General features: G+C 40.4%; 1 protein-coding gene across 4 annotated transcripts in view; it reads left to right on the top strand.

Annotated features, from left to right (window-relative positions):
• RIGI (RNA sensor RIG-I) overlaps positions 1-22,908 on the top strand; it is a 66,529-nt gene that overhangs the window by 18,265 nt on the left and 25,356 nt on the right. For all 4 annotated transcript variants that reach the window (XM_002708040.5, XM_051844796.2, XM_051844798.2 and 1 more), the window contains 10 exons: positions 3,874-4,055; positions 6,427-6,574; positions 7,568-7,690; positions 9,156-9,263; positions 9,615-9,768; positions 10,318-10,576; positions 13,568-13,730; positions 15,708-15,812; positions 19,197-19,354; positions 20,306-20,441. In XM_002708040.5, coding sequence (XP_002708086.1) covers positions 3,874-4,055; positions 6,427-6,574; positions 7,568-7,690; positions 9,156-9,263; positions 9,615-9,768; positions 10,318-10,576; positions 13,568-13,730; positions 15,708-15,812; positions 19,197-19,354; positions 20,306-20,441 — 1,536 coding nt within the window. The remainder of the gene's footprint in view (positions 1-3,873; positions 4,056-6,426; positions 6,575-7,567; positions 7,691-9,155; positions 9,264-9,614; positions 9,769-10,317; positions 10,577-13,567; positions 13,731-15,707; positions 15,813-19,196; positions 19,355-20,305; positions 20,442-22,908) is intronic.

Raw genomic sequence — 22,908 nt, 5'->3', positions numbered from 1 at the left:
TTTTGCTTTTGTTTCTTATGCTTTAGGGATATGGTGAAAAAAATCCTTGCCCATTCCAATGTCCTAAAGTGTTTCCCCTATGTTCCTATGTTTTTCTCTAGTACTTTCTTAGGTTTGTCTTAGATCTAAGTATTTGGTCCATTTTAAGATGAGTTTTGTGCATGGTAAGAGATAGGGGCTTGTTTCATTCTTCTGCATGTAGTAATCCAATTTTGCAAACATGATTTATTGAAAAGACTCCTTTCTTCAATGTGTGTTCTTAGTGCTTTTGTCAAGATTAGTTTGCTGTAGATGAATGGGTTTGTATCTAGACTTTTCTGTTTTTATGTCAATATATACTGTTTTATTGTAGCTTTGTAATTTTTTTAATAAAGATTTATTTGAAAGGCAGAGTTACACAGACTCAGAGGCAGAGAGTGAGTGAGTCTTCCATCCTCTAGCAGAGAGCTGGATCAGAAGAGGAGCAGTTGGGACTAGAACCAGCACCCATATGGGATGCTGGCACTGCAGGCAGCGAGTTTTACCTGCTATGCCACAGTGTGGGCCCCTGGATGTGTGTTTTTTTTGTTTGTTTGTTTGTTTGTTTTTTGTTTTTGTTTTTGACAGGCAGAGTGGACAGTGAGAGAGACAGAGAGAAAGGTCTTCCTTTTGCCGTTGGTTCACCCTCCAATGGCTGCCGCGGCCTGCGCGCTGCGGCCGGTGCACCACGCTGATCCGAAGGCAGGAGTCAGTTGCTTCTCCTGGTCTCCCATGGGGTGCAGGGCCCAAGCACTTGGGCCATCCTCCACTGCACTCCCTGGCCACAGCAGAGAGCTGGCCTGGAAGAGGGGCAACCGGGACAGAATCTGGCACCCCGACCGGGACTAGAACCCGGTGTGCCGGTGCCACAAGGCGGAGGATTAGCCTAGTGAGCCGCGGCGCAGGCCCGTCCAAATTTTATTAGTGTTTCTTTTTCTCTAATTCTACCAAAAATGTCATATTTTTGACAGGCGTCTCATTGAATCTATAAATCATTTTGTATATTATGAATATTTTGATGATATTGATTCTTCCAGTTGATAAACATGGGATGTATTTCTGTTTCTTTGTGTCATCTTAAATTTCTTTCGTCAATGTTTTATAGTTTTCTTTCATCTTAAGTTTATTCCTAAGATTTAAAAAAATTTTTTTTGATAGTTATTGGATATGAGATTGCTTTCTTTATTTCTTTGTCAGACTATTTATTCACTATTGGTGTTAACACTATTGATTTGTATGTCTATGTCATACAACTTTGATGAATTTATTTCTTAGGTCTAATAATTTTTTGGTGGTCTTTGAGATGACATGTCCTTACAGAAAAATCCCAAGAGTGACAATGACTTCTTCCTTTTCACTTTGTATGCCCTTTATTTCTTTTTCCTTCCTAATTGTTCTGGACAGGACTTCCAGTGCTGTGTTGAATGAAAATAGTGTTCTTGTCCCAGATCTTAAAGGGTCTTCTACGTTTTACGCATTCAACACGAGGCTAGATGTTGACTTGTTATATGTGGCTTTTATTGTGTTGAGGTGTGTTCCCTCCATACTTAGTTTGTTTAGAGTCTTTGTCGGGAAGGGGTGTTAGATTTTGTCAAATACTTTTCTCCGTCTATTGAGATGATCATGAGTTTGGTTCCTCGTTCTGTTGATGTGTAGTGTGTCATGTTGATTTTGTATGTGTTTGAACCATCTTTGCATACTTGGGTTGAATTCCATTTGCTCCTGATGAATAATCTTTTAAATATGCTGTTGGATTCAGTTTACTAGATTTTGTTGAATTTTTGCATCTATGTTCATCAAGGATATTGGCCAGTAGCTTCTTTCCTTCATTCATTCCTTTGTTCCTTCACTTTTGTCTAGTTTTGGTATCAACTAATACTGACCTTATAAAATTAGTTTGGAAGAATTCCTCTCTTCTACATTTTGGAGTAATTTAAGAAAAATTGATATTAGTCCTTTTTAAGATATTTGGTAGAGTCCAGCAGTGAAGTCACCTGGACCTGGGCTTTTTATTTATTTTCTTGGTAGGAGATCGTTAGTTACTGTTTCAATCTCCTTACTCATTGTTGGTCTTATTTGGTGTTTATTTCTTTGTGGTTCCATCTGGAAAAGGTGTACGTGTCCAGGTATTTGTCCATTTCTTTCAGTTTATAAAATGTATTGCTGTATAATTGTAATAATTAATAACAATCCTTTGTATTCCTGTGGTGTCAATTGTAACATCTCCCTTTTCATCTTTAATTTTTAGTCGTTTCTTCTCCTTTCGTTAGCCTTAGCTAAGGTTTGTCCATTTTATTTATCTTTTTAAAGACCCAGCTCTTCATTTCATTATTTTTGGAACTCTATTTCATTTACTTCTGTTCTGATTTTTATTAGTTCTTATATTTTTTTATTTATTTTTGTTTTTCTAATTCCTTAAGGTACAGCAGTAAGTTTGAAATCATTCTGCTTTTATTTTTTTTAAGTGGGCATTGATTACCATAAACTTTCCTCTGTGTACTGCTTTTGCCATACCTCATAACTTTTGGTATGTTTCTGTTCCTGTTTTCATTCATGCCATGAAAGTTTTAAATTTCTTTTTCGATTTTTTTCTTTGATTTATTGGTTATTCAGTAAGATGTTTAATTTCCACATATTTATGTATTTTCCAACATTTTATTTGTTACTGATTTCCATTTTTGTTGCATTGTGGTCAGAAGAGATACTCAATAGGATTTCTGTCTAATGTGTTGAGACTGGCTTTGTGACCTAGTATATGATCTGCCCTGGAGACTGTGTGTGTGCTGGTAAGAAAAGTGTATTTTGCAGGTATTGGATGGAATATTCTTTTTTTTTTTTAGATTTTTATTTATTTATTTTAACAGGTAGAGTTACAAACAGTGAGAGAGAGACAGAGACAAAGGTCTTCCTTCCGTTGGTTCACTCCCCAAATGGCTGCTACAGCCGGCGCTGCGCCAATCCAAAGGCAGGAGCCAGGTGCCTCTTCCTGGTCTGCCACTCGGGTGCAGGGGCCCAAACACCTGGGCCATCCTTCACTGCCTTCCCAGGCCACAGCAGAGAGCTGGACTGGAAAACGAGCAACCAGGACTAGAACCCGGTGCCCATATGGGATGCTGGCGCCACAGGCGGAGGATTAGCCAAGTGAGCCATGGCGCTGGCCCCTGGATGGAATATTCTATAAATGTCTGTTTGGTCAGATTGGTCTGTAGTAAAATTAACTGCTGTTTCTTTGATTTTTTTGTTTGTGTGATCTGTATACTTCAATATATTGAAGTTCCCTACCATTATTATATTAGAAAATATCTCTGCCATTAGATCTGTATTGGGATGCAAATATATCTGATTTTTATCCTGGATGGATTAGACCCCTTATTGTATAATGGCCTTCTTGTCTCCTTTTGTTGCTTTTGATTTAAGTTCTGTTTTATCTGATATAAATATGGCTACTTTTTTTGTGTTCCATTTGCATGGAATATCTTAGTCTTTAATTTTCATTCTATGAGTGTCCTTTTAGATGAACTGAGTTTTCTTTAAGCAGTACATAGTTGGATCTTGTTTTATGCATTTGGTCACTCTTTTAATTGAGTTTAAAATTCATCTATATTTAAGATAATTATTGATAGGTAAGGTCTTACTACTGCCATTTTGATACTTTTTTAGTTTTATTATAGTGACTTTTTTTCTCCTTCTCTTTTAATCTTCCTCTGTGTTGACCTAAATTTCTCTAGTAGAGTGTTTGATTCTTTCCTTTCTTTGAGTTTTATCACTATATATTCAAATATGATTGCTCTGATAATTTCATTGTGTTTTGTTTATTAAATTTAGCCCATAAAACTTGCTATTCCTCCTTTTCAGGTTATTCTGGGCTTTATGAAGCCATTGCAAATTGGAATTTCCAAAAAATTGAAAAGTTGGAGGAATACAGAGCACTTTTGAAACGTTTACAACCAGCATTTAAAGACAGAATTGATCCAACATGTATCCTTCCTGAAATGTCTGACTGTATAATTAGTCAGGAATATGAAGAAATTATGCAGGTAAGTCAAATAAAATACTAACTTTAGGGGAAAGTAGTTGGAACATGGGGATGTCTTGTGTTGTCTCTACTGTTTTAGAACTGAAAACGATAATTGAAACACACATAAGTCCTTCTATAAGAGGCATAGTTACCTAGGAAGGTACTTGTAATGTGAACTGATTTTTATGTAACAATTTTTTCAAGTTTGCTCTATTTTCACTTAAAATTACTTTTTTCTGAATAATTCATGCAAATTTAAATACAGTCGACCAGTTCAGCAAAGAAAAATAATAAGAGAAAAGCTGGGGCCAGCACTGTGGCGTAGTGGGTAAAGCCGCTGCCTGCGGCACCAGTATCCCATATGGGTGCTGGTTTGAGTCCCAGCTGCTCCTCTTCTGATCCAACTCTCTGCTGTAGCCTGGGAAAGCAGTAGAAGGTGGCCCAAGTGCTTGGGCTTCTACACCTGCGTGGGAGACCCAGAAGAAGCTCCTGGCTTTGGATCAGCACAGCTCTGGCTGTTGTGGCTATTTGGGAAGTGAGCCAACATTTGGCAGGCGTTTCTCTCTGTCTCTCCCTCTGTCTGTGGCTCTGCCTCTTAAATAAATAAAAAAATGATTTTTTAAAAAAAGATTGTAGACTAGCAGTTAAGAATTTGTGCTATAGACGCATTAAATTTTTTGTACCTAGAAACCTTTTATTTAAGCTTTAGAAACTTGATGCATTTTATATATACAAATTTGGAAACAAAGTGATTCTTCCTACCCTATCCTCCCTCCCACCTGCATTCACAAGCTTTCTTCCTCCTCCCTCTCCTATTCCCTTTCTTATTTTTTACTAAGATCTGTTTTTTTTTTATTTGACAGGTAGAGTTATAGACAGAGAGAGAGACAGAGAGGAAGGTCTTTCTTCCATTGGTTCATCCCCCAAATGGCTGCTATGGCGGCGCTCCGCCGTTCCGAAGCCAGGAGCCAAGTGCTTCTTCCTGGTCTCCCATGCGGGTGCAGGGCTCAGGCACTTGGGCCATCCTCCAGTGCCCTCCTGGGTCACAGCAGAGAGCTGGACTGGAAGAGGAACAGCTGGGACTAGCACCTGGCGTCCATATGGGATGCCAGTGCCACAGGCAGAGGATTAACCAAGTGAACCACGTTGCTGGCCCCAAGATCTGTTTTCAATTAACTTTATACACATAAGATTAACTGTACACTAAGTAAAGAATTCAGTAAACAGTATGGGAAAAAAAAAAAAAAAACTGTTCCTCAACAGCTGGGACAAAGGCTGTTCAGTCATTGCATCTCAAGGTCTCAATTTCACTTCTGTAGATTACTTTTTAGGTACTCTGTTAGTTACCATGGATCAAGGAGAACATATGGTATTTGTCTTTTGGGGACTGGCTTATCATAATGTTTTCTAGTTCCATCCATTTTGTTGCGAATAACAGGATTTCATTTTTTTACTGCTGTATAGTACTCCAACATAGATAAATTTTGTTAGAATCTTGGCTCAACCATTTCCTAGTGTGTGATACTGAATAAGTTACTTAGCTTCTCTAAGCATCTGTTTTGTCATGCATAAAACGAGAATAATAACAGTACCTTAATATAACATTTTATAAGGGTTAAATAAGATAATATATGTAAAGTGCTTATACATGCTTGGCATATGATAATAAGTCCACAATACATTTTACTTCTTATGAATAGTGAAGCCACATAAATCCCTCTATCCTGAAAAGTCACATATTAATATTATGTTACGTTGTTCCACGTTTCACTCTGTGCCAATATCCTGAAAGTGTGAATGACTTGCAAATGGAATATTTTCCTAGTCTTACTTATAATGATAGGTATAAGAACTCAGGGGAGATGCGAAAGCTTCTCTTGACATAGTGACACCGATGTGTAAAGGACAAGGATAGGGCCTGCACTGTGTCATGGAAAGTTCAATTGTCACCATATGGGCACTGGTTTGAGTCCCAGCTGCTCCACTTCCAATCCAGCTCCCTCCATGTGCACCTGGGAAAGCAGCAGAGGCTGGCCCAAGTCTTTGGGCTCCTGCCACCCATATGGGAGACCTGGAAGATGTTACTGACTCCTGGCCCAGCCCTGACTATTGTTGCTATTTGGAGAGTGAACCAGTAGATGGGAGATCTCTCTCTCTCCTCTTCTCTTTTTCTGTATCTTTGCCTTTGAAATAAATAAATAATTTTTAAAAGGATAAGGATGAAGGAAAGAGTTTTAAAAGACTGTTGGATGGGAGAAAAATGGTTATGAACTATAATGTATGGTGATTTAAAATCATATAGCACTTGAAATTGACATTTTCTCATTGAAAACTCATACAAGGAAAACTTTTGAAATAATTGACAAATACACTGCTTTTCCTTTGTTTAGGTTTGCTCCAATAAGGGGATAATGGCAGGTGCAGAGAAAATGGCTGAATGCCTTCTCAGATCAGACAAGGAAAACTGGCCCAAAACTTTAAAACTTGCTTTGGATAATGATAACAACTCATTCAGTGAACTTTGGATGGTAGAGGAAGGTAGGTTATTCCAAGGAAGAGCTCTCCAATGGAGAGCAGTGTGCTCCTCCTGGTTGTACTTAGCGCTTCCCTTGTTCCTGCCTGTGTTCGCTTGCCAGCAAAGGCAGACTCCCCTTCAGATACCCAGGGCTGTGTCGCTACTGAGAGACCAGCATAAAGTCGAGTTCTAGGAGGAAGGTAGCTACTTGCATGCAGAATTCGTTTGGTTGTATATAACCTCTAAAACTGTATCAGGAAAAGATGCCCTCATCCTACATTTACCCATCTTGCCCAAAAAAATTTGGGGAAGGCCAAGTCTGAGCTCTCATCCTGGTTTAGATGATCTGAGATATAGCTTGAGAATTCTAGAATTACAGGTTCCAGTTCTCTAAGGCTTACCCCCTTTCCAAAGTAGAGTCATTGCCCAGTTCTCTTGTTGGGCACCACCTAAAACTGAACCAGAGCGGGAATAAAAGGAGAAAATTTGTGATGATTTGGGCTGTCATTTGACTTTTTGAAGCCAACATGTCCAAGCTTTGTTTTAAAGGATGGCTTTGGCATCATCCACATGTTCATCTTAGCGTTGCTTAGGCTTCTTTAGATTATAGGTTGTTTCCAAAAGTGTCTAAAATACATGTCTGATTCTTGGGTCCAGGGTCAGGTGTCTGCTAAATCACGCTGCTTTTCTCATGTAGACATAGTGTGTGTAGGACTCTTTTGAGTATTGTTAAAATTCATATTCTGATTCCACGGGATCTCAAGGTTCCATTTCTAACAAATTCCCAAAGTTGCTGATCCCGACTCCATACCTTAAATAATAAAGTCCTAAATGACTTTGAAGTTCAGACTCCAAACTGAGATAAAATGATTCTTTTAAGAAGTGAAGGGGAGTGTTTGTTAGAAATATTAGTGAAAGTTTAGCATTAGTGCTATAACTTCTTTTGTGACAGTTTCACCATCAGAACTATATTCAGATTATGTTAAGGTTCTGGAATGTTTTTTGATCTCACAAAGATGCCAAAGATGTTGAAGCTGAAGATCTTGAGGAGGACGACATGGGAACTTCCAGCATACATATTGTCTACCAGGAAGATCCACAGTTGGAGAATCTCAGTCAGAATTCATGTACACCTGCAGGTACTGCTATTATTTGTGCTTTTTCGTGATGGTGCTCTACAGGCATTTTGTGTGGGGACTTGCTTGGCAGTGCCAAAAGTCATAGCCTTATGAAAAAAGTTTGTAAAGAAAACTAAGGAAGACAAGAGAATTATGTCAAAAGAGATATTTTTCTATAATTAGAATTGCCACTCTTTCCATAGCTGCTAAGTGGACTTTAGAAATCTTTTATCACTAAAAGTATGTGTGTGTCTGTATTAGAAATGCAGTGTCCCTCCAGAAAATGAGTGTCTATGAAATTTATTATCTTTTTATTTATTTATTTTTTTTGATAGGCAGAGTGGACAGTGAGAGAGACAGAGAGAAAGGTCTTCCTTTTGCCATTGGTTCACCCTGCAATGGCCGCCATGGCCGGCGCATCGCGCTGATCAGGAGCCAGGTGCTTCTCCTGGTCTCCCATGCGGGTGCAGGGCCCAAGGACTTGGGCCGTCCTCCACTGCACTCCCTAGCCACAGCAGAGAGCTGGCCTGGAAGAGGGGCAACCGGGACAGAATCTGGCGCCACGACCGGGACTAGAACCTGCGGTGCCAGCGCCGCAGGTGGAGGATTAGCCTATTGAACTGCAGCGCTGGCCAATGTCTATGAAATTTAAAATCAGCTTTCCTCTCTAAAGAAATACCTCTACTGATTGTGAGCCACTCACTTAATTTCCTTTATTAATATCCCAGGGCTGCCATTCAAGTGTGTGAGGTTGGTGTGTTGCACACATGTGCTTGGCTTAGAGGTTGAGTGAGGGCTGAGATGCAGCCCGTGTTGTTTGCCAAAGGGTTATGTTCTCCAAAGAACTCCATTTCCCATTCACACTGAGGCTCTTGTGTGACGTCATTGTGGTCCGCTAAGGCCCCCGATGTGTCTGGAAGCATATTTTCATGACTGTTTCATTAGGGAACTAGGGATTTGCATAACATACCATATAAAATTTATTTATAAAAGGATATCAAGTAGGAAATTATGCTGAATGAAGAATACTCTTTGGGGAAAATGTGATTTTAGGATAACTCTTAAAGAAAATTGACAGATTACTTCTGCAAGTGAGTAATGCAAGTTTTGGGGGAGGAGAATCATTGCAGAATAAAATCAATGACTATAAGTTGCTTTAAATATCCCTGACATGTAAAGATCCTTATATGTCTTGTAAGTGAGGTTACCTCACTTTACCTTTTAAGAAGTTTTCCCTTTCTTAAAAATGGGTGGACTTGCTAGGTATTTCCAGTATTTTTTTCTAGTTCTTAATATGTTATATACTAACATGTTTTTGAGATTAAGTCCTTGGTTAGAGAAGCTGAATTGGTTACAAAGAGACAAGATTCTAAACTTTCTCTAACGAACCCTTCTTTCTACAGTCAGAATCATGTCTACTGGATTTTAGCTATTGCTGTGATTCCTCAGAGAGGTAACTGGAAATTTTGTTCCTTTTGTATTATAGAAGTATCTCGCGCTAAATTATGCAGCCAACTGAAACCAAGAAATTACCAGCTAGAGCTTGCTCTGCCTGCTATGAAGGGAAAAAACACAATAATATGTGCTCCTACTGGTAAGCCAATTGCTATTACTTACATAGTTTGTTTCTCTGTTGCTTTTTTCTTTTTTTCTTTTTTTTTTTTTGTTGAATACTGTGACATAATGGGCAATTTTCAGATTGTTCCTGTTCCATTTGTCTTTTGACAAAACTATCCTATTTAGACAGTCTCAACGAAAGGGAAGAAATGCCCTCTTTTAGTTTTTGTCCTGACTGTTTTGAGTGCATGTTACCTGCGAAGTAGCTTAATGTTTCTTTTTCTGGTCATAATTTCTAGTCAGTTCAATGATGTTAGAGGAGCCAAAAATGCAGAATTCTCTAGTATAATATTAGTTACATGTTTTCCTTTTCCTTGTATGTTAAAAGGTTGTGGAAAAACCTTTGTTTCACTTCTTATATGTGAACATCATCTTAAAACATTTCCACAAGGACAAAAAGGGAAGGTGGTGTTTTTTGCTAATCACGTCCCTGTGTATGAACAGCAGAAATCTGTGTTCTCAGAGTATTTTGAAAGACTTGGGTAGGTACAACAATCAGTCCAATGTCATGTTTCTCTAGCTTCATGCAATGAATTGTTTTCTGTTTTGTTTTTTAAAAGCCATGCTTACATTGTTTTATAATATTCAGCTTTTATATAAACTAGATGTTAATTCCTGCATGTAATTGAGTCTTTTCTTGTTATACATACTAGAAATTCTAAAGCCTCCTAGTTTTTATGGTTTGAGTAAACGATTTAACAGATAATGAACTCGCTTTAATAGGGATGAGGGTACCTTAACTGCTAGACTGAGTACCTATCCTAAATTTGACATTTAAATATCACATTTATCTTCTTTAATGATTTTATAATTTATTTGGTAATAGTCTTTGATCTACTCTCTCTGCTTTTAGTTACTTGAAAGAATGAATATATACTATGTTAACTACCTTGCATTTATTGATTATTTACCGTGTCAGGCTATGTGCTAAGGACTTGTCTCTAAATATATTCCTTTTGGATTTAAGATCGTCAGTTGTGGCTTCTCATCCACATTATGCTTGGTTAATAGGGGTTTCTGTCACTTCCCAGGTACAGTGTGGCAGGCATTGCTGGAGCAACAGTTGAGAATGTCCCCGTGCAACAAATCGTGGAGAACAATGACATCATTGTTTTAACGCCACAGATCCTTGTGAACAATCTTAAAGACGGAACTATTCCATCACTCTCTGTCTTCACTTTGATGATATTTGATGAATGTCACAATACTTGTAAACAACACCCATACAATAAGATCATGTTCTATTATCTGGATCAGAAACTTGGAGGATCTTCTGACCCACTGCCTCAGGTATGTCCACAGTCAGGAGAACTCCTTGGGAGAGGTATAATCTCCCTGAATTCCATTTACTTACACCTGTCACCACAGTGAGGATGTCCTTCTCAGGTCCTAAGTCATTATACAACTCATTGATCAATTTTGGTCCATTCATTTATTCAGTTAAGATATTAGCTGGGGGGCCGGCACTGTGGTGTAGTGGGTAAAGTCGCCACCTGCAGTGCAGGCATCCCATATGGGTGCTGGTTCGAGACCCGGCTGCTCCGCTTCTGATCCAGCTCTCTGCTTATGGCCTGGGAAAGAAGTAGAACATGGCCCAAGAGCTTGGTCCCCTGTACTCATGTGGGAGACCTAGAAGAAGCTCCTGGCTTTGGATTGGCCCAGCTCTGATGTTGCAGCCATTTGGGGAGTGATCCAGTGAATGGAAGACCTCTCTCTCTCCCTGTCTCCTCTACCCCTCTCTTTCCCTCCCTCCCTCTCTCCCTCCATCTCTCCCTCCCTCTCTCCCTCCCTCTCTCCCTCCTTCTCCCTCCCTCTCTCCCTCCCTCTCTCCCTCCTTCTCTATCCCTCTTTCTCTCTCCCTCTTTCTCTCTCCCTCCTCCTCTCTCCCTCCTCCTCTCTCCCTCCTCCTCTCTCTCTCTCTATCTCTCTCTCTCTGCCCCTCTCTAGCTCTACCTTTAAAATAAATAAATCTTTAAAAAAAAAAAAATATATATATATATATATATATATATATATATATATATATATATAGTGGGACCTCACTATCCAAGGAAGATGGTTCCAGGACCCTCTACACAGGTATAAAATCTATACATGCTCAAGACACCTTTACAAAATGGTAATACTCATCCACATTGTGCTTGGTTAATAGGGGTTTCTGTCACTTCCCAGGTACAGTGTGGCAGGCATATAATCCATGTACATCCTCCCATTTACTTTAAATAATTTCTGGACTACTGATTACACAATGCAAATGTTATTTTTTTAAAGATTTTTTTTTTTATTTTATTTATTCCACAAGTAGAGTTACAGTGAGAGGGAGAGACAGAGAGAAAGGTTTTCCTTCCATTGGTTCACCTCCCCAAAATGGCCGCTATAGCTGGCGCGCTGCGCCGATCTGAAGCCAGGAGCCAGGTGCTTCTTCCTGGTCTCCCATGCGGGTACAGGGCCCAAGCACTTGGGTCATCCTCCACTGCCCTCCCGGGCCACAGCAGAGAACTAGACTGGAAGAGGAGCAACCGGGACTAGAACCCAGGGCCCATATGTGATTCCTGCACTGCAGGTGAAGGATTAGCCAAGTGATCCACAGTGCTGGTCCCAGAATGCAAAGGTTATACTAGTAGTTGCTGTACTGTATTGTTTAGGGAGTAATGACAAGGGGAAGGTTTGTACATGTTCAGTACATGTACAGCTTTGTTTTTAACATTTTCAAGTTGTGGTTGGTTGAATCCATAGATACAGAACCTGTGGGTACAGAGGACTGATCATGTATATTGTATACCTCCATGTGCCTTGCACTGTGCCAGGCACTGGGGATACTAGTATAAAAAGACATAGCTTTGCCCTCAGACAGCGTGAATTTCATAGGGAGCTGGGCAAGGATGAATTATATCATAGGCCTGCTGTAGAGGCAGGACAAGAGCATGGTCAGAACCTAAGTGAAAGCACGCCTATGTGTGCAATGAAAGTAAGGCAACATCTAACAGAAGTTAGCTTGGGCCAAAGTTAACATGAGTTTTCCAGGTGGATAGCTGGATGGTTTGCAGTAAGAGGCTGCTGCTTGTCTAGAGGCACAGAAGTACCAAAGAGTGTGGTGTGCTCTGCAGTCTTGAAACTCTTCAGGATTACTAGAGGGTAGATTGTGAGGTAGGGAGTAGCAAGGCTGAATGGGAGAAGGGAATGACTGATAGAGCAACATGCCTGGAGACACCAGATGGTATAGGAGATGCAGGCAAGTAGATGAGTGTAATTAGACTTGGGGAGGAGCACCATCTTTAGCATCCTCAGGGAAGAAGAGGCAAGAAGAGTCAATTAAGATAGGTGCTCTTTGATGGGCGCAGGAAGGGATGGGGAATCTCTGGTGTGTAAATCCTCCCTTTTCTTGAACATGGGAGATGTAGATGAATTGCTGAAAATTCTCAATATTGGAAAGGGGTGGGAAGCTTGGGAAGGGTGGAGAGGAAGAACCGAGACGAATACATTGAAGATTTGTTGGTCATATTGAGGGCCCAGGTGAAGTTGGAAATCATGAATTTATGGCATATCAATCTACACATTTGTGTACAGTTCTGCAGCTCCAATAAGCATCAATTTAGGAAGCATAGGTTAGAAGAAATTCTGTAAGATACCTGCAGATCCAAAAAAAAAAAAAAAAGGCAATCATGTGTATTAGTCTTTTCTTCTGGAATAAAATTGGTGTAAACTAGATTACTTGCTGGTGGGTCAATTATTCAACGATTACTGAGTAGTTATTGGTGAAAGAAATGAATATTTATTAGGTGGCCATTATGCTAAATCTTTACAAATGCTATCATCCCAAGTCCAGGCACCTGCCATTTTAAACAGTGATTGTTTCCCAGCTTTATGGAGAGATGAAGATATTTGTCCGACACACAGCATAATATGGCTGAGGTTGTGACACGGCTGAGACACACGGGAAATGTGTCTGCTCTTCTTTCTTTTTCAGCGCGGTGTTCTCCATGTTGTGAAGGATGCAAGAGTTGAGAACTAAGCAGCCCTGTTCTGGATGGGCTTTCTCTCTCCGCTTCTCTGCTAATTTGTGTTTAGCTGATGAATTGTGACTCTTGTACTTAGTACTTTGATTTTCCATTTGCAATATCACTGAGAAAGTCAGGGAAAAACAACAGTATGCTTCTATCTGAAGTTAGTGAAAAAGAAAGCAAAACAGAAACCCTAATCCCAGCAGGACAGAATTCCTCAAGAGGCTGTGGACACAGCACTATTTCTCAGACATTGAATACCTTGGAATGTTTCTTATAGGTCGTTGGGATGACTGCCTCTGTTGGTGTTGGGGATGCCAAAAACACAGATGAAGCCGTGGAATATATCTGCAAACTCTGTGCTTCTCTTGATGCATCAGTAATAGCAACGGTCAAAGAGAATCTGGAAGAACTGCAAGAAATTGTTTATACGCCCCAGAAAAGTAAGTGAGATCCAGTAACAAGGCCTTCATTCTCTGCTACCCCTGATCCTGAGCCAGTTAGAGGAAGACTGAACTTTGACTTTCTCTCTGTTTAACAGAAAACATTTGACCCAAAGTTGGGAAATTGTGCCATGTTCAGTATCTCTCCTTAACTGAACTCTCTTCTCAGGCAACGGGTCAGTGTCAGAAGTGGCCTGTAAGGAGCCAGTGTTCCTATGCTTAAGTTCTATAAAGGGCTTATAAGGTCCTATCAGTGTAACAGAGGTACTGAGGAAAGTTAAGCATACAGATGATCAAGGACTGGCCCAGTCCTTCCCTGTGCTCCACATCTGAGGCAGATGCTGTGTAGTCACCATTGTTGTAATTGAAATAGCAGTCTCTGAATTCATCCTGTCTTGTCCCAGAAGATCAGGATATGGTGTTTGAAAGTAAGATTGACTAGCCGGTGCCGTGGCTCATTAGGCTAATCCTCCACCTATGGCACTGGCACCCCGGGTTCTAGTCCTGGTTGGGGCACCAGATTCTGTCCCGGTTGCTCCTCTTCCAGCCCAGCTCTCTGCTGTGGCCCGGGAGTGCAGTGGAGTATGGCCCAAGTGCTTGGGCCCTGCACCCCACGGGAGACCAGGAGAAGCAACTGGCTCCTGGTTTCCGATCGACGCAGCATGCCAGCTGCAACGCACCAGCTGTAGCAGCCATTTCAGGGGTGAACCAATGGAAAAAGGAAGACCTTTCTGTCTCTCTCCCACTGTCTAACTGTCTGAAAAAAAAAAAAAAAGATTGACTAGTGAATATTACTGACATCATTGTTATCCCAACCCTGTGCGCAGAAGGGAGTCCAGAAGGCAGGTGTGACTCATCCTTCTCTCTGAGTAACAAGTGGCTTATATGAACCTAAGGCAGAACAAATGTATGTGGAAGAGGCAGGAGCATGCTATGTTGTATTGGGCGACTGCCTATAAGGAGTTTCAAGAAAGTGCCCAAACGTGTTTTAGTATCACGTATGAATTACCCTGTAATCTGTCCCTCTGGGCTTCGGGTCCTCCCCGATTCCAGAAGTTCAAATGCACTGAATTCCCCTGGACTCCTCTGACGTACCATGTGCTTTCTCTCGCTAAAAATGACAGATATGGCTGCCTCCTTTCCTCTTTCCATGCTCTGCAACACTGTCTCCCCTAGAGAATTGGACATTCTTTTCTAGTGTTCCATAACACCTTGAGTCTGGTGTGGTTATGTATCTCTCTCTTCATTAAAAACAGACCTTTATAGAATACACAATGTGCTCTTTTTAACGGGCACTGTGACAGGGTACGTGATAGGCAGTTAATAAGTTTCTGCTGAAAGTATACAGAAATGGATGATGGTATCATCGTGAACACTCTTGAGGATTGTTTGGGGAGGGGGAATACTAAAGCACAGACAAGGTCTCAGGAAAGCCAGAGTGAGAAGTAAGATTAGCCGCTTTGGGTCCCCGCTGCCCCACTTCCCATCCAGCTCCCTGCTGATGCCCCTGGGAAAGCAGTGGAAGATGACCCAAGAAGTACTTGGACCCTCTTACCCATGTGGGAGATCTGGAAGAAGCCCCTGACTTCGGACTGACCATCTGGGGAGTGAACAAGCAGATAGAAGATCGATGTGTGTTTCTCCCCCTCCCCCTCCCCCTCCCCGTCCCCCTTCCCCTCCCCCTCTCCCTCCCCCTCTCCCTCTCCCTCCTCTCTTTGTAACTGTGCCTTTCAAATAAATAAATCTTAAAGAAACAGACACCCTAGACTGTGAAAAAGATGTCAGAATCGGTGCAGTAAGCAGTGGGGATTGATTTTGAAGTTTTTAGCATTTGGTTTGCCATATAGACCACTTGAATGTAAGCTGGGAGCCTCAGGGTCTTGGAGGAAATAACAGTGGGAGAGAAAGGTTTGGAGAGATCTACTCTGAACTACAACCCATCCTTCCCGAAATATACTTACTTTCCTTTGGCTCTAGTTTCCAGGAGAGTAGAATCACGGACTACCAATGGATTTAAACGCATCATATCTCAGCTGATGAGAGAGACAGAAAGTCTGGCAAAGGATGTCTTTGAAGAACTGGGTGAGTTCCACTCCAATTCTCAGTTACATAAATCCCATATTCTGTGTCCTCAACACTTGGAAAAGCCATATATTGTTCATTAATGTAATTTTGTATTCTTCTTGGTTCAGGCAATGTCAAAACAATAATCAGTGATTGACTTTCCTGATTATAGGTTATTCAGGGTTCTTGTAAGCCCTTCTTTATTCTCACTTATTTTTTTTTCTCTTAAAATCCAAAGTAAATTTATCTAGATGTGTGTATTTAGATGAGGTCATCATTTTCTAGAACTTCCAAATTAGCTTTCCAAATTAGCTGACATCTATATTTATATGAATGAAACCACCATTCCTCTACTGGTTCAGATTCCAACCTGGGAGGTAATCAATCTTTGATTCTTTATTCTTTTGAAATGTCCTTGTACAGTCACCAAGTTCTCTCCTTCCCCTTTTTATTTCTTCATTGACTAAATATTTATCATGCTAGGTAATGGAAATATGAAGGTTAAAGTCTTAGTCCCTACACATAAGAAACTCATAATGACATAACGGGAATCTGATGCAAAAAGTTTCCATTTGGCAGGGCACCCACACGCTGCCTACTATGGTAGTGTGTAGGGACTTTGTCCTAGATTGAGTTGTACAAAAAACTTTCTGGGGGAGCTGATGCTTGTGAAACAAACCTTGAAAGGTCAAGTGAGATTGAAAGGAGAGAAAGCAAAAAGGAGAGTGAAGCTGGGAGTTGCAGAAGTGGCAAGCATTGTTTGGGAATCCTACTGTGTGTAGAGTGAAAAGGAATGAAACCAGAAGAGAAGTGGGGGGGCATAGGAAGGCCCTGGTGTGCCACCCTGGGTTTGAATTTTGCACTAAGAGTAATGGAAAGCAGCTGAAGATTTTAAACTGTTTGGTGATGTGATAATGGAAGCAGCTCATGAAAGGGAGGATGGGCAGTTCAGATGGGTTGGAGAAGGGTAGGAGGCACGTGCAAGGTGCTTTCATTGCAAGTGCTGAGATTGAATGGGTAACTGGATTTGAGGGGCAGTGAGGGAGGGAAGGGGGGAGGTAACCTCCACCTGCACTTCTAGTTTGGGCACCTGTGTGCATGCTGGTAGGTTGTACTGCCACAGCAGGGAGAAGCTTTGGCAAGTACAAGGGGAGTTTAGAATTTTGAAGATGTTGAATTTGTAGTGTCTCTCCTTCCCTCATACTTACTTTGCTTTTTCTTTTTTCTTTCCAAGCTTAAGTTAGGACCTATTTCAATAGCCTGGTTTTCCATCTCTTCCATTCGTCTTCCCCATTAACTGGTTAGTCTTCTTGAAATACCAGTTTTATTATCTAAATACCCTGCTTAAAATTCTTTGCTTGCAGGATAATCTTTAAGTCCTCTAACTTGACAGTGTGAGTTCTGCCTGAACAATCAGGTTCTGCTTATCTTTCCAATTCTTCTTCTCTACATGGAGTACTTGATACAGCAATTCCTTGAGCATATCCGTTCATTCATTCAGTGCTAGGCAATATGCTAGGTGATGGGAATACGGCATGGATTTGAGACACAACTCCTGTCCTTGTGGGATTTCCAGTCTAATGGTGAAGCCCAGATTAGATGATGATAATAACAACAACAATTATAAAGCAGCTGGAGGGAGACAGGTAGTGATGTTAAGATGTGTTTCACTGCATGTGCAAAGGCCAGGAGACCAGCAAGAGTGTAGGAACTTCTGTTAGCCTTGTGAAGTGCAGGAGGGAGAGAGGCTAGAGATGGCAATTAGAAGGCAGAGGCAGATCACAGAGCCAGATGGATTAGTCTGCTTTTCATTGCTGTAAAGAAATACCTGAGGCTGCGTAACTTACAAAGAAGAGACGTTTATTGAGCTCACAGTTTTGGAGGCTGAAAGACCAAGCGGCGTGATGCTGGCTCTGTGAAGGCCTCCTGGCAGAGGGCACCCAAAGGGCGCATGTGCAGGAGGAGGAGCCATCTCCAGACCGGAGAATGAACGTCAGGGAGGGGTTTGGTCGTTTACAATTCTCCCTGCAGAACTGAGGTCCCATGAGAATGACATTAATCCCACCATGTTTTAACGTTGCCACACTGGGACCAAGCTTCCAACGCATGACCCTTAAACCATATCCAAACCACAACACCAGCTAAGTCTTCGGCTGGAGCAATCTACTAAAGGGTTTTAAGTGGTGGGGCATCAGAGTTTCTCATCTGCGATTTGGAAACTCCTTCTAGCTGTGTGCAGGGAATAGATTGAGGGAAGAAGGCGAGAGGTGAGGAGACGAGTTAGAAGGCTGTCATCTAGGAGTAAGATCACAGGGTCTGATGGGGAGGTAGCGATAGAGTCACATGCACTTCTACTTTCTTATTCTCACCTCAGGTGAACCCTACCTCTACCATTTTGCCAGTTCAAATCCTGTCAACTGCTCATTTCCAAATTGCTTAGGTTATTTTCATACCTACCCAAGTTCAATAAATACTGTTGGTCCATTTAGTTTACAGTTGGCTACCTCATTTGTAGCCAGGGCTATCAGGTTAATGCTGTTTGTTTGGGTACCTTGTTTGGTTCTTCTTATTATTAACCCATAAATACAACTCTTGCTCGTGAATTTTATTGTACTTTGCTCTCCTTAAGGAACAGCGTAACTCATAGACTAAGCTACTTGAGGCCAGAGCTGCATTTTCATTATCTTAGCCCGAGCACCCGACACAGAGCCCAAGCCACAGCAGTTCTTTCATTTTTTTCATCCACCTGTTGATATTTAGGAGATGCTCACCTACAGTTGTGTCTGTGGCAAGTGACTTTGTAGCGCCTGCCCTGTGAGTGCTTCGCTGGAGATCAGAAGGCCTAAGGTCACAGTAATGGGCCTCGTTGAATCCTGATCCTCCTGTTTTAAAGGTCTTGCGATGACCCTCTTGAAAGTTGTTTTTGTACTCATCGCTTCTTCATTTTTTAAAAGCAAAATTTTCTTCTTTTTTTTTTTTGTTTCTGTTGTTTTTTTTTTCCATTCATGTCTGTCATCTTTCCTCTGGATTGCTCTGGTTTTGTCTGCTCATAGAACCAATAGAGACTGGGCATCAGACACTCTGGGTTTGAATTATTATCTTCCTTCTGCGTGGGTAAATTATTTAGCTTTTCTGAACTTCAGTTTCTTTGTAAAATGTAATATCTACCTCATGAGGTTGTGAACATTAAATAAAATGTGAGGGCAGGACCTGACTTTTGGCACATAGTAAGCATTTAGTAAATAATCTTCTAGACACAGATACACTACTGAAAAATCAGACTATATCAGGAAGAAATCCCTGTTCACAGAGGCTGGGAAAGGAAATAAGAGGATGAGGTGTGTTTAAAACCTTAAATGATTAAGCATACAGCATGATGAAAAAAAATTTTTTCCCCCCCAGAAAACTTATCTCAAATCCAGAACAGGGAATTTGGAACACAGAAGTACGAACAGTGGATTGTCGAAGTCCATAAAGCGTGCAGGACGTTTCAGCTGCCAGACAAAGATGAAGAGAGCAGGATCTGTAAAGCGCTATATTTGTACACTTCCCATTTGCGGGTATGTTACTTTTTTACAAAATATTTTATTTTGAAAGGCTAGACACAGAAACAGAGGATCTGCACTGTGGCAGCTGAGAAAACGTCAACTTCTCATTTTGTCTCTAAGAGCTCACTTAGGAACCTTTCCAGAAAGTTCTTATACGCAAACTCCTGGAGTTGTCCTATTAATATCGTCTTAATTTGTTACTGACGTTTAACCCTAAAGACAACAGAACTGGAAGAAGGGCTCAGATTCTATGCCGTGCCTCCTATATTCCCATAAGTAACATGGTTAGCAAAATTTGATGCTGACAGACATAACTCTTGGTGTGTGACCAGTGACAGCCATTTTTAAAGTTCAGGCAGTGAGTCCTGCTGCCATTTCTGGAAGTGTATGTTCCTTTCCTTTGGTAAAGAAGTCCAGAGTCTCTGGTTAACCAAAGTTAGGAAACAGCAGTAACAACCTCTGCTTATTGTGCCATTGAAAATATTTTAAAATGCATTCAATTAGCAGGCATTTGTAGAATTTTAGTGAGCTCAGTTGAACTTGGCTGTAGATGGTGAGTGCCATCATTATGAAAAGTGTTTACTATTTAGTGATTGCATCCTATGTATAAAGAATTTAGTTGAGTCTGAATTATAAGGCAAGATGTGGAAATCGATTTGTTTTTGTTACTGTTTTTAAATCTTTGACATGAGTTTCCATGTATCTTTCTTGCTAGAAAGAGTTCTAAAATCCAAAGTGATTGTAATTAATCAACATTTCTGGCTGAGATTTTTAGAAGCAGTATTTGGTTCAAAGGTTTTATCATGGAACCAATAGAGGCTATTCATCTTCAACAACAACAAACCTGAGTTGGAACAGACTTGAGAAGCTTTCTAAAAATTAACTCTGTGTGAAGTACAGCTAATTGAACTGAACCCTGGGACTACCTGAGTCATACTGAATCTCGGTTTTCATTTCATACAGAAGTACAACGATGCCCTCATTATCAGTGAGCACGCACAAATGAAAGATGCCCTGAATTACTTAAACAATTTCTTCAAAGATGTCCGAGCAGCAGGATTTGATGAGACTGAACAAGATCTTACCCGGAGATTTGAAGGTGGGTGGGGCTTTCAGAGGAAGCAGCTGTTGGAGCTGCCACCTGCTGCTGTGGACAGTTACTTTGACCGTTTCCTGTTGGGAAGAAGGGTGCTTCCCATGCAGTTGATCAGTAGTAGCATTCTTCTGAAAAAACTTTCAGGAATTTTATTAAGACATATAAAACACTAAAAGATGTTTTAATGACATAAAATTATTTATATATTGTTATATGAAGAAAACCAAAATGACCCATAATCCCACTCCTTCAGACTACCAAAAATATGGAAAGATACTAAATGAAAATAAGTTCTTATTTCTCCTCCTCTTGATTTCCTTTTCACAGAGGTAATTACTTTTTTTTTTTTTTTTTTGCTTATCCTGAAGCATTTACTATACTTACATGCAGTCAGCTATTAGTGGAAATAATGTGTGCGTCTCTACGTATTTAAGTTAATTATAAATTTTATTGATATAGAGGATATATAACACATGCTTTACAAATAATAAAAAATGTAATGCTCTTTATTATAAATTTCATGTAGCCAAGTGACTTTTATATAAAGATACTTTAGAAAATTCATGGAGAAATTTTTTGAAAAGTATAGGCATTTGGTATAGCATTTAAGATGCCTCTTGGGATACCTGCATACCATATCAGAGTGCCTGGGTTTGTTTGAGTCCTGGTTCTGCTACCAATTCCAACTTCCTACTATTGCATACCCTGGGAGGCTGTAGTGATGGCTCAAGTAGTTGGGTCCCTGCCAAACCATGGGAGACATGGATTGAGTTTCCAGTTCCTGGTCTTGACCTGGCCTGCCCCAAGCTGTCTGAGGGTATTTGGGGAGTGAACCAATGGACCAGTGATCTCATTGCCCTTCAAATAAAATATAAAAATTTAAAGAAAAAAATTAAATTTAAATAAAAAATTAACAAAAAATGTTTTAAATCCAGTTTAAATGCAGTTGGGGCTGGCATTGTGACACTGTGGGTTAACTTTACCTGCAATGCCAACATTCCACATAGGAGCACCAGTACAAGTCCCAGTGGCTCCACTTCCCATCCAGCTCACTGCTAATGTGGCTGAGAAAGCAACAGAAGATGGCCAAGTGCTTGGGCTCCTGCCAATCACGTGGGAGACCTGGATGGAATTCGAGGCTCCTGTTGTTGGCCTGGCCCAGGTCTGGCTGTTGTAGCCATTTAGTGGGTAAACCAGAGTATGGATGATCTTTCTCTCCCTGTCACTCTGCCTTTCAAATAAGTTAAGTCTTTAAAAAAAATCCATGCAATTTTCTCAGAATAGACATTTCCATGAACTTCTTGAAGACCCCTTGTAAAATGCTTCTGGTGGTTTTTTCCAGAACTTTTGTATCCATAGCCATTTTATGGTTGCAGTTGACAAATATAGTACTGATATGGAGGTTGGTATGTATTTTTATTAATGTTAGAAGTAAAAGGAAAATAAAAAGAATATATTTTGGAGCATCATTTGTTGATATGAGTAACTTGGATAACAGTTTTCAAACATTGGGAGAATATCTCCTCACTTTTCATGTTATTTGCAATGGAATAGTTATCTGCATTATTCTCATCACTTTCATAAGTCTAGACTGTCAACAAAACAGAAAATCAAGTACTGATTTTTAGTGTTCTCTTGATTCCCATGGGATAAAAACTTCCATTCTGGTTAATTTTAAGCCACCATTATTATGTCCTTCAGCTGATATAAAAAACATGATCAGTAGTACACATTGTTCAGTGTAATTTTGCCATGCAAGAACAATAGAGGTAAATAACCACAAAAGTATAGATAATAGTGAAAAGTAATAAAAGGAAGTACTGAGTTGGGGGTTATTACATTCGTTTTTAATGTGAGTTGCTGAATTATAAGTTAATTAAATTTTATATTGTTTTTATATAATTTATATAATTATATTTAATATAATTATATATTTTATATAATATGGTGTAATTAATTATATAATTAAGTTTTAAATCAATCTGTTTGAAACTGGCTCACATAACTCTTGGAAATTTAATAATGCAATCTCCCACTCTGGTATGATCTGGCTCTAGAATGTTTTCAAAGATGGAATCATAATACATTGTCTTATATTTTGACTTTTGCTTACGATATGTGAGACTTTTCTATATCAGCATATATATTAGGTCTGTAATCTATTGTAACAGCCAATTTTTTTTTTTTTTTTGACAGGCAGAGTTAGACAGTGAGAGAGAGAAACAGAGAGTAAGGTCTTCCTTCCATTGGTTCACCCCCCAAATGGCCACTATGGCTGGCGCACTGCGCTGATCCGAAGCCAGGAGGCAGGTGCTTCCTCCTGGTCTCCCATGTGGGTGCAGGGCCAAAGAACTTGGGCCATCCTCCACTGCCTTCCCGGGCCACAGCAGAGAGCTGGCCTGGAAAAGGAGCAACTGGGACAGAATCCAGCGCCCCAACTGGGACTAGAACCCAGTGTGCCGGTGCCACA

This window comes from Oryctolagus cuniculus, chromosome 1 (genome assembly GCF_964237555.1).
Source record: "Oryctolagus cuniculus chromosome 1, mOryCun1.1, whole genome shotgun sequence".
NCBI lineage: Eukaryota > Metazoa > Chordata > Mammalia > Lagomorpha > Leporidae > Oryctolagus > Oryctolagus cuniculus.
This window is presented reverse-complemented; position numbering and strand designations above follow the sequence as displayed.